Raw genomic sequence first — 12,703 nt, forward strand, 5'->3', positions numbered from 1 at the left:
GCCAAGGTTATTTCACATTTATTCTAACCCCTAAATCAATCATGACAAATTTGTCAATATCTTTGTGAATCTCAATCCTCTATAACAATTACTATTTCTCTGTTTATAGGACTCAGACTAACTTCCTTTGGAAGTTGATGGGAGAGAAAATGAAGTCAAAGGGGCTTTGGAAGGTTGTTTCTGGGCATGGCCAGGTAGCCTGTTCCAGTCTGGCTGGGAACAGAATGCTTGATAAAGGCTGTTCATAACTTCTCCCTTGCCCCAACAGCTGGGCAAGTATTTGGTAGCATAGTGGTTTGCGTAATGTTGTAACAGCACCAGTGACTGGTGATACAGTTCTCCCACTGTCTGCAAGGAGTATCTCTCTGTGACTGTGTGGGTTTCTTCTTGGTGCCAGTTTCCTCCCGTATTTCAAAGTTAGTAATTTCATTATTATTTTTTAAATTTAGAAATACAGCACAAAATAGGCCCTCTAGCCTCATGATATGCACTGCCTGATAACCCACCTAACACCAACCTAATCAGAGGACAATTTAAAATGACCAATTAACCTACTAACTGATACGTCTTTAAACTGTGGGAGGAAACCGAAACACCCGAAGGAAACCCAGATGGTTCAAGGGGAGAACGTACAAACTCCTTACAGTTGGCACCTGAATTGAACTCCAATCTCTGGAGTGCTCTGAGCTGTAACTGCATCATGCTAACCACTACACTACTAATTGGTCACGTGGATTAATTGGGCAGCGCAGGCTCGTTGGGCCGGAAGGTCCTGTTACTGCAGTTATTCTTTAAGTAAAATTTTAAAAAATAATCTTGCTGCAGTGCCAGGGAGCCACATAACAAGGGATGGAAGATAAAAGTAAACTTGACTGAAAATTAAGCAGAAATATCACTTTTATAAAATTCCAAGTTAACAATTATTTCAAAATATGTTGGACTTCAGAAACAACTGGTTGGAAATACAGAGCAAGGAAGTGTTTAGGATGTGAATCTCCTGCTGCAGAATGTTGTGCTTATGGTGAGGAGGTCTCACCTGAATCTTCAGCATGCGTAGAATGACAGGGAAAAGCCAATGTTCATTGTCCATCCCTCATTGGACTCAAGAAGGTGGTGGGGAGTTTCCTTCTTGAATTTCTCCAGTCCTTCTAGTGAAGGTGCTCCTAATGGGCAGTTAGGAGTTCCAGGATTTAGACCCAGCTCCAATCAAAGACAATATATTTCCAAGGTAGGATGGCGTGCACCCTAGTGGGGAAACTGATGGTGGAGGTGTTCCCAGAGGACTACAGCATGTGTTTCTGGCAAATTGAGTTTTGACAATCTGTGGGAATTTTGTTACACAAAAGGTTGAAAACTGGAAAAAAGTCAATATGGTGGGATGGTAGTACAACTAGAAGATCTGCTGTTTCACAATTTTAGAGCGACAGATTCAATTCAGACTTTCAGTATTGCCCATTTTAAGTTGGCATGCTCCCTCTGTGACTATGTAAGATCCTTTTGGCTACTCCACCTTTCTCCTAATTCCAAAAATGTGGAGGTTGGTAGATTAATTAACCAACATAAATTGTCTCAGTATAAGGGTGAGTGGGGAAGCTGATGGAAACATGGGGAAAATATGATAGTACTTAGTGTAGGACTAGATGTTTGATAACCAGCATGGACCGAGTAGTATGAAGGACTTGTTTATGTGCTGTATGATTCTACTCTGTGCTCCAAGCTTTGAATGCACCATAGAGACAATTAAAGCATTCACAGAGGCAATCCTTTCAGGGGAGGGAGCATGGGAGGTGGGCACATCTCACAGACTTGCTTCTTCCTATTAATTAAACAATGCACAGATGAATATATATAACTCTCAAATATCAGAAAGCTTGACCAAAGGCCTTGTATCACACATTAATCTTTGTGGAGATTGTATTTGTTTTAAATTGATTTATTTTTTGAAATCTGGGTTTTGCATTGAATCCCTAATTTCACATATGACGAGGTGGTGATTGGCTGCCTTGAATTGTAGTACTAAGCAAAAGTCTCAGGTGTATATATATCTAGGGTATCGAGATTTTTGCACAGTACAGTATTTGTCAGCAGAGAGCGAGTTTGTAAATCCTGGGAAGTAAGGGACGTTGGGAATGGTGAGGGTGGAGTACCGTGGGAGGGGTGTGGGACAGGTAGCAGAGAAGGAGTACCAGGGGCGGGAGATGGCATAGGTGGAGACACACCCAGCCCTGACACACCAGGTAAGGGCCTTTTATTCCAAACAATTGGTTTACTGATCATTACAGTTATGTCTTTCTGCTGATTCCTGCTCCCTCCCCTCTCACTTTCGCTTTTCCCAACCATGATACCCCTCTCCCTGCCTACTTCCCTCTCTCAGTGCACAATAGAGACCCACGTCAGAATCAGGTTTATTATCACTCAGATGCATCATGAATTTTTTTTTTGGGGGGGGGGAACAACAGTACAATGCAATACATAAAATTACTACAGAACTGTGCAGAAGCCTTAGACCACCCCAGCGATATGTATGTGTCTAAGTCTTTTGTACAATACTACATTTCTGGTGAAGGTGCTCCCACAGCGCAGTGATGGTAAAGGGACATTGATGTTTATCCAAGTCAGGTTAGTGTGCGACTTGCAGTGAACAGATTTCCAAGTGCTTGGTGCCCTTATCCTTCCTGTTGGTGGGAGTTACAGATGTTGTGATAGTAGCCTAGGAGTACAGACGAAGCTTTTGTAAATGGAACACACTGTAGCCACTGTCTGACTGTGGTGGAGGGAATGAATGTTCTGGGTAATGGATGGGATGACAATCAAGTGGCCTGCTTTGTGTCAGATGCTTTTGGGCTTCTGGAGTTTTGCTGGAACTGCACTCATCCAGGCAAGCAGAGAACTTTCCATCACAGCCTTGACCCAAGTCTTCTATGTGGTGCAGAGGGTTTATGGTGCTCAGGGACGAGTAATCTGCTGCAGGACAGCCAACCTCTTGTAGTATTGCTCCTGCTTACCTCGTACAGTTAGGGTGCTGGTGGAACCCCTTGGTACTGCTCCCGCATCACTGGCTATTAACTTCAGATAGTACTCTGCTATCCTCTCCCGGTCCAGTACCGTGGTGGAGGTGATCAAACCAGTGCTAGAGTTTAACACAAAGTCCAACCTGGGCATGCCAACTTGCATGGAGTAGGTAACCAATCCATTCAAACCTTCATCTGGATCCAGCACGGATATCTAAGAGTAGAGAAGAATTGTGAGAAAATAGCTGAAGGTAACTGGAGGGAGTGCAGGGACTTCCCTCCCAGAACTTGAAATCAGGGCAGCACCTCGCCACCCTGTTCTTCAGGTTGGAAATAATCCATAAAACACTGCTAGTCAAAGATATAAAGGTGACAGAAGAAATCTCTCCCACATTCTTTCATTCCCAGATATGGATCTGACTGGGAGTTCAGAGATTTGCTGCCCATTTCTAACCGTTCCATTAAATGCTCAGGCATTCCAAGCGGCAATGTAGAACTGTAGTCATGTGTGGGCCAGACTAAGTACAGATGAAAGATTGCCTTCAGTGGAGTTAATTTGTAAGCCAATTGATTTTACAACAATATTGATTACCACTAAAGGTAGCATTTAATTACAAATATAATTGAATTAACCTCAGTTTGTAGTGGCTATAACGTAAGCACTAATTCACGTTTCTAGGCTGTTGATCCAGACTTCTCAATGCCTGGCATTGTAACATAACCACAATGCTACCAATGAATTGGTCACCAGGGCAAGAGCAACGTGATATTACACTAAGTACACAAGAAATTCTAAACCAGTGTTCCTTCTCTGTCTTCAATAAGTTAATATTCCATTTATTTAGGACCGGATTCAGAGTGGATTTACCAATGACATTGCCAAAGCCAAAGACTCCTCCCAGTCCTCCCCTGCTCACTTTCTCTGATGCCTGCACTGTAACACACATCCCATATATTAACAAGAAACAAGCTTGTAGGCATGACTTGAACAGTTACCTGGAAAATGGATGAGGCCACAGGCAAGCCTTCTGGCACCTCAGCAGTGAATGGCAAATTTTGAAAAGCTGGGTCATTATCGTTGAGATCTAACAGGTTGACTGAAACAACTGTGCTGCTGCTGGCTTGGAGAGCTGGCCTTCCCTCTGCATTGAAAATAATAGGAATAAATTGACCATGACTGCTAGCTGTACTTAAACCAGTCTTACCTCATTAAAAGGAGTTTGGGGTGGGGACTATAAATGTGGCTCAGTCCTGCTTTGTAATCCTACTTTGGCAGGAAATAATTCAAGGTCAGCATATTATCGCATCTCTTAATCAGCATGAAAAGCGTTGAGTAAATTATTTTTAAATAGTTAGCACAAAGTTCCCACGAAGAGCACAAGGATTTATGATTGATTTTAACCCTTCATGAATTTGTGCAAGGAAGGCGACCTATAGAAGATCTCATTGCCTGCTTTGTTTAGTACTGTGCAATGTCTGAGCAGTTAGGTGGATCCCCTGGTTTAAAGCTGCATCCAAAAGAAGACACCTCAAACAATGAGACATTCCTTCTGTCCCACACTGGAGTACAGGATAGGTTATACGTATGTACAAATCCTGGGTACAATGTGAACCTGCAGTTGCCTTTCTTAAAAATAGCTGATGATGGATCCTGCCATTTATATATCAATCAGAAATTGGTGGAAGTTCAAGGAAAACTTCCTCAATGGAAGTTCCAACAGATAACAAATGATCTATGAATGAATTCTAATGTCACATCTGAAAATTACTAATGATTTCTAAGGGGAAAACAAAAGACAGGCATTAACATAGCACCTCTACTCTTCAGTAAACACTGCCAAGGGTGTCAAGGTGGCATGCTAGAGTAGCAGTTAGCATAACGCTATTAATAGTGCCAACTGTATCGGGGTTCAATTCCCGCTGCCATATGTTCTCCCTGAGACCGCGTGGGTTTTATCTGGGTGGTCTGATTTCCTCCCACATTCCACAGATGAACGGATTAAGATTAGTAAATTGTGGGCAGACTATGATGGTACTGGAAGTGTGTTGGCACTTCCACTCCTTGCAGATTCAATTTGTCTCAAACAACACATTTCACTGTACATGTTGATGTACATGTGACAAATAAAGCTAACCTTTCTTTCTTTCCTGTTTCTCTCTTTTTTATATATATCCACCTGAGAGAGCAGGTAGGACTTGGGGGTAATATATCATCTGCACTCCCTTGCTACTGCAGGAGCAGCAGCTTAGACAACATGCCTAGACAACCCTTCAAGTGGGACTTGATTCCACAATATTCTAACACAGAAGCCATGGTGCCACCTCCAGTGAACTTTGCTATTTGCTTCCACACACGCACACATAATGCTGGAGGAACTCAGCAGGCCAGGCAGCAACTACGAAGAGGAATAAACAATAAACATTTCAGGCAAGACCCAAGCCATACTCCAAAAGCCTGCTCAAATAGGATAAAAGCTGGAAAGTTTCAGGTGGGAATTTTGTAGCTCAGCGACTTGGTTGCTGAAGACATGGCTACGAAAAGTATAGCAAGTAAACTTAGGATCTGGGATTGAGAAAATCAAAAGTGATATGAAATGAATAGGAACACTGGGAAAATATTTCTGCAATACTTTAAAAGCAGGAACTTAATTAGTGACATACATCAAAGTTGCTGGTGAACGCAGCAGGCCAGGCAGCATCTATAGGAAGAGGCGCAGTCGACGTTTCAGGCCGAGACCCTTCGTCAGGACTAACTGAAGGAAGAGTGAGTAAGAGATTTAAAAGTGGGAGGGGGAGGGGGAGATGCAAAATGATAGGAGAAGACAGGAGGGGGAGGGATAGAGCCGAGAGCTGGACAGGTGATAGGCAAAAGGGGATACGAGAGGATCATGGGACAGGAGGCCTAGGGAGAAAGACGGGGGGGGGGGGTGACCCAGAGGATGGGCAAGAGGTATATTCAGAGGGACAGAGGGAGAAAAAGGAGAGTGAGAGAAAGAATGTGTGCATAAAAAGGAGTAACAGCTGGGGTACGAGGGGGAGGTGGGGCCTAGCGGAAGTTAGAGAAGTCAATGTTCATGCCATCAGGTTGGAGGCTACCCAGACGGAATATAAGGTGTTGTTCCTCCAACCTGAGTGTGGCTTCATCTTTACAGTAGAGGAGGCCGTGGATAGACATGTCAGAATGGGAATGGGATGTGGAATTAAAATGTGTGGCCACTGGGAGATCCTGCTTTCTCTGGTGGACAGAGCGTAGATGTTCAGCAAAGCGGTCTCCCAGTCTGCGTCGGGTCTCACCAATATATAAAAGGCCACATCGGGAGCACCGGATGCAGTATATCACCCCAGTCGACTCACAGGTGAAGTGATGCCTCACCTGGAAGGACTGTTTGGGGCCCTGAATGGTGGTAAGGGAGGAAGTGTAAGGGCATGTGTAGCACTTGTTCCGCTTACACGGATAAGTGCCAGGAGGGAGATCAGTGGGGAGGGATGGGGGGGACGAATGGACAAGGGAGTTGTGTAGGGAGCGATCCCTGCGGAATGCAGAGAGAGGGGGGGAGGGAAAGATGTGCTTAGTGGTGGGATCCCGTTGGAGGTGGCGGAAGTTATGGAGAATAATATGTTGGACCCGGAGGCTGGTGGGGTGGTAGGTGAGGACCAGGGGAACCCTATTCCTAGTGGGGTGGTGGGAGGATGGAGTGAGAGCAGATGTACGTGAAATGGAGGAGATGCGTTTAAGAGCAGAGTTGATAGTGGAGGAAGGGAAGCCCCTTTCTTTAAAAAATGAAGACATCTCCCTCGTCCTAGAATGAAAAGCCTCATCCTGAGAGCAGATGCGGCGGAGACGGAGGAATTTTGTCTGTCTCTGGAGACAGCTTATCCACTGATATCTACTATAAGCCTACTGACTCTCACAGCTATCATGGACTATTCCTCTTCTCACCCTGTCTCTTGCAAAAACGCCATCCCCTTCTCGCAATTCCTCCGTCTCCGCCGCATCTGCTCTCAGGATGAGGCTTTTCATTCTAGGACAAGGGAGATGTCTTCATTTTTTAAAGAAAGGGGCTTCCCTTCCTCCACTATCAACTCTGCTCTTAAACGCATCTCCTCCATTTCACGTACATCTGCTCTCACTCCATCCTCCCACCACCCCACTAGGAATAGGGTTCCCCTGGTCCTCACCTACCACCCCACCAGCCTCCGGGTCCAACATATTATTCTCCGTAACTTCCGCCACCTCCAACGGGATCCCACCACTAAGCACATCTTTCCCTCCCCCCCCCTCTCTGCATTCCGTAGGGATCGCTCCCTACACAACTCCCTTGTCCATTCGTCCCCCCCATCCCTCCCCACTGATCTCCCTCCTGGCACTTATCCGTGTAAGCGGAACAAGTGCTACACATGCCCTTACACTTCCTCCCTTACCACCATTCAGGGCCCCAAACAGTCCTTCCAGGTGAGGCATCACTTCACCTGTGAGTCGACTGGGGTGATATACTGCGTCCGGTGCTCCCGATGTGGCCTTTTATATATTGGTGAGACCCGACGCAGACTGGGAGACCGCTTTGCTGAACATCTACGCTCTGTCCGCCAGAGAAAGCAGGATCTCCCAGTGGCCACACATTTTAATTCCACATCCCATTCCCATTCTGACATGTCTATCCACGGCCTCCTCTACTGTAAAGATGAAGCCACACTCAGGTTGGAGGAACAACACCTTATATTCCGTCTGGGTAGCCTCCAACCTGATGGCATGAACATTGACTTCTCTAACTTCCGCTAGGCCCCACCTCCCCCTCGTACCCCAGCTGTTACTCCTTTTTATGCACACATTCTTTCTCTCACTCTCCTTTTTCTCCCTCTGTCCCTCTGAATATACCTCTTGCCCATCCTCTGGGTCACCCCCCCCCCCGTCTTTCTCCCTAGGCCTCCTGTCCCATGATCCTCTCGTATCCCCTTTTGCCTATCACCTGTCCAGCTCTCGGCTCTATCCCTCCCCCTCCTGTCTTCTCCTATCATTTTGCATCTCCCCCTCCCCCTCCAGCTTTCAAATCCCTTACTCACTCTTCCTTCAGTTAGTCCTGACGAAGGGTCTCGGCCTGAAACGTCGACTGCGCCTCTTCCTATAGATGCTGCCTGGCCTGCTGCGTTCACCAGCAACTTTGATGTATGTTGCTTGAATTTCCAGCATCTGCAGAATTCCTGTTGTTTAAACTTAATTAGTGAACTGGAAAGACAAGTTAATGGGCTTGGAAGATGGAGGATCACAGGCTTTTTCCACTGAAGTTGGGTGAATCTAGAACTAAAGGTTATGGGGTAAGAGGGAAAATGTTTATGGGGCACATGAGTGGGAATGTCTTCACTCAGAGGGTGGTAAGAGTGTGGAAAGAGCTGTCAGCAGAAGTGGTGAATGCAGGTTCAACTTCAACATTTAAGAGAAGTTTGGATGGGAGTACATGGATGGGAGAGGTATATTCAGGTGCAGGTCGATGGGAATAGGCAGATTAATAGTTTGGCAAAGACTAGATGGGCCAAATGGCCTGTTTCTGTGCTGTAGTGTTCTATGGCTCTAAGAACCTTCAATAGAGTATAAGAGGAGACATGGACTTCATTCTGTGAACAACTGAGATGATGTAACACCGTGCATATTTTACAACTGGAGTCCCTTTACAAGCATAGTACCTCATGTCACCTCTGAGCTGCTGAAGTCATGAAATAAAGGCAATTTTCTTCATTAGTTTCCACTGATCAAGTCTTGATAGCCTGCCATGAATGATTAATGCTAATACATACAATGTCAGTAAGCAAGACCTACAAAACATCAGGTTACAAACTGAGGTTTGTGTTGAGGACTGTAGAAGCCTTCTGCTATATTTAAACAACAAGATGTACTTTTGCAATGCAAGGATGATGGCTCATGGAGTGTGTTTGCCCAATTACAGAACTAACTGCAACAAGGGAGGCGAGAGAAATCCAAACAATTGCAAATCAAGTTAGCAACATAAAGAGTTCTCCCATTAGAGGGGTATCAGCCACACAGCAGTTGCAAACATAAAGCTTGGAATTAATGCTAACTGTACGACCAACAAGGAGAGAAACTGTGTGACAAACAAAGTTGTTCTTTCCTTGGTGCAACACGAGTTGGTCTTGATAAGTTGTGTCAGTACTCAACTATAGCACCTAAAGTTTTAGAGCAAAGGCAAAAAGGAAAACAGATCAGTTTGTGCAGTAGCACTGCATGAATGCTTTCCTTTCTGAATATATCACTCTGTACTTACTTCCCTCTCCTCAAGAGGTGCGTGTATTGACTAGATCAAAGTGGACCCTTCTACAGTTTCGGTACAAGAAGTCTACATTGATAAACAAGTGAGGACTCTCCTTCTTTGATTACAGCCATCACACTCCATGAATAAAGAAGGACATAACTTCTGTAACACTTTCCATGTCATACTGTCAAAGCAACCCTGCTACACAAACAATCTGCTTGCAATCTATACACTGCAAGGCTGCACTGTTCAAAGTAATTCTGATCAGATAATTGCTCTCTTATTGATGCAGATCAATGGATAAAATAAATATTCGGCAAGTCGTTAGGAAGAACTCCTTTGCTCGTCATCAAGTGTCATAGGCTCTGTCTCATCCAGCTCAGGGATTCTTGGTGTGAGCCTTCAGTGGACTGACAGATTTCTGACAATGCGGCCACCACTGAAAGAACTGAGTTTCTGAGTTTCCAGCCCTACTCTCCTCTGCCTCAAAGCCCCAAGACACTGAAAGCTTCTCTTTTTCAATGGATGTATTTGAGAAATTATATTGTGAATTAAATAAAACAGAAAAATTCAAGTTTGTAAAGTAACCTGTGAAGTAAAACATTTAGGATGAGGAAAGAGTCAATCAGTATCAAATGTTCCAGTTCTCTTGGGTACCAGAAGGTGCAAAGACCAGAAGTTCACATTGGTTTGGGGTTGTGCCAGGATTCCATGACTGGGTATAATTTCCCAGCACTGGCATTTTCACAAATCCGAGATTATTTGTAATACAGACATGTGAGTTTCAAAAACATGTTATCACTTTGAGGGAGTGGCAAACAGAAACTGGAATGCAACATTCATCCATCAAACGCAACTTGCAACGTTTGCTCATTCGTAGCCGTACTTTCATAGTCTCAACCTCCCAATGATTGTAATACAGTATCCCAAAACTGCATCTCCCATCATAGAAGTCAGTTATACAGAATGAAAAAAAGGCCTTTGGCCCACTGATCAAACACCTAATTACATTAATTTTGCTCTCTTCCAGTCTGAGGTTCTACCTCTCACCAACACACTAGGGCAATTTATAGTTAATCTACCAACCTGCATGACTTTGACAAAGAAATCAAAGCATCAGGAGGAAACTTGGTGGTTGCAGGGAGAACATGCAAACTCTACACAAACAGCACCTGGGCTCAGGATTGAACCCAGGTCACTGGAGCACTGAGGCAGCAGTCCTACGATCTGTACCAACGTGTTGTTCCTCAAGTTGGGCACTTCACTTAGTTTCACATCTATTGATTTCTCACAGCATTGTTCCAAAAACCGACAAAATGAACTCAACGCCTTCTATGCACGCTTTGAAAGGGAGAACACAACTACAGCTGTGAAGATTCTTGCTGCTCCTGATGACCCTGTGATCTCCGTTTCAGAGGCCGATGTTAGGCTGTCTTTAAAGAGAGTGAACCCTTGCAAGGCAGAAAGTCCCCGATGGAGTACCTGGTAAGGCTCTGAAAACCTATGCCAACCAACTAGCAGAAGCATTCAATGACATTTTCAACCTCTCACTGCTACGGGCGGAAGTTCCCACTTGCTTCAAAAAGGCAACAATTATACCAGTGCCTAAGAAGAATAATGTGAGCTGCCTTAATGACTATTGTCTGGTAGCACTCACATCGACAGTGATGAAATGCTTTGAGAGGTTGGTCAAGACTAGACTGAACTCCTGCCTCAGCAAGGACCTGGACCCATTGCAATTTGCCTATCGCCACAATAGGTCAAAGGCAGATGCAATCTCAATGGCTCCTCACACAGCTTTAGACCACCTGGACAACACAAACACCTATGTCAGGATGCTGTTCTTCGACTATAGCTCAGCATTTAATACCATCATTCCTACAATCCTGATTAAGAAGTTGCAGAACCTGGGCCTCTGTACCTCCCTCTGCAACTGGATCCTCAACTTCCTAACCAGAAGATCAGAATCTGTGCGGATTGGCGATAACATATCCTCATTGCTGACGATCAACACTGGCGCACCTCAGGGGTGCATGCTTAGCCCACTGCTCTACTTTCTATATACACATGCCTGTGTGGCTAGGCATAGCTCAAATAACATCTACACATTTGTATAAATTTGCTAACGATACAACCATTGTTGGTAGAATCTTAGGTGGTGACAAGAGGGCTTACAGGAGCGAGATGTGCCAACTAGTGGAATGGTGCCGCAGCAACAACCTGGCACTCAATGTCAGTAAGATTAAAGAGCTGAGTGTGGACTTCAGTAAGGGTAAGACGAAGGAATACATACTAATCCTCATAGAGGGATCAGAAGAGGAGAGAGTGAGCAGCTTCAAGTTTCTGGGTGTCAAGATCTCTAAGGATCTAACCTGGCCCAACATATCAATGTAGTTATAAAGAAGGCAAGACAGCGGCTATACTTTATTAGGAGTTTGAAGAGATTTGGCATGTCAACAAATATACTGAAAAACTTCTATAGTTGTACCATGCAGAGCATTCTGACAGGCTGCATCACTGTCTGCTATGCAGGGGCTACTGCACAGGACTGAAAGAAGCTACAGAAGGTTATAAATCTAGTCAGCTCCATCTTGTGTACTAGCCTACAAAGTACCCAGGACATCTTTAGGGAGTGGTGTCTCAGGAAGGCAGTGTCCATTATTAAGGACCTCCAGCACCCAGGGCACGCCCTTTTCTCATGGTTACCATCAGGTAGGAAGTACAGAAGCCTGAAGGCACACACTCAGCAATTCAGGAACAACTTCTTCCCCTCTGCCATCCGATTCCTAAATGGACATTGAATCTTTGGACACTACCTCACTTTTCTTTTTTAATATACAGTTTTTCCGTTTTTGCATGTTTTTTTAAAATCTATTCAATATATGTAATTGATTTACTTGTTTATTTATTGTTATTATTTTTATTTTATTTATTTATTTTTCTCTTCTAGATTATGTGTTGCTGCAGCTGCTAAGTTACCAAATTTCACGTCACATGACGGTGATAATAAACCTGATTCTGATTCTGAAAATGTGCAGGACTTTCTTTTTCACAAACATGATAAAACCTGTAGATGCTAGAAATCCAAAGGAACACAGACAAAACACTGGAGGAACACAACAAGCCAGACAGGATTGATGGAAAAGAGTCTTCCTCCTTCCTTTCCAGACCTGATGAAGGGTCACGGCCCAAAACATCGACTGTTCACTCTTTCCCATAGATGCTGCCTGGCTTGCCGAGTTACTCAAGCATTTTGTGTGTGTTGCTTTCATTTTCTCAAAGCTGTATCCCCTATCTTTACCCCACCGAGCATCTCCTAGACCATGCCCCTAGTCGTTGGCTCTGGATCATTTGCTTCAACCTCTTTCCTACATTCTGGAAGCAAGAATTTAATTTAGCGAAAATCTCACTTGCTGAAACTCAATCAGA

General features: G+C 44.4%; 1 protein-coding gene across 5 annotated transcripts in view; it reads right to left on the reverse strand.

Moving 5' to 3' along the window:
- Positions 1 to 12,703, reverse strand: part of cdh23 (cadherin-related 23) — a 1,160,360-nt gene that overhangs the window by 432,442 nt on the left and 715,215 nt on the right. For all 5 annotated transcript variants that reach the window (XM_063070587.1, XM_063070586.1, XM_063070588.1 and 2 more), the window contains 2 exons: positions 4,008 to 4,153; positions 3,006 to 3,225 (listed from right to left, as the gene is read on the reverse strand). In XM_063070587.1, coding sequence (XP_062926657.1) covers positions 3,006 to 3,225; positions 4,008 to 4,153 — 366 coding nt within the window. The remainder of the gene's footprint in view (positions 1 to 3,005; positions 3,226 to 4,007; positions 4,154 to 12,703) is intronic.

This window comes from Mobula hypostoma, chromosome 18 (genome assembly GCF_963921235.1).
Source record: "Mobula hypostoma chromosome 18, sMobHyp1.1, whole genome shotgun sequence".
Lineage (NCBI taxonomy): Eukaryota > Metazoa > Chordata > Chondrichthyes > Myliobatiformes > Myliobatidae > Mobula > Mobula hypostoma.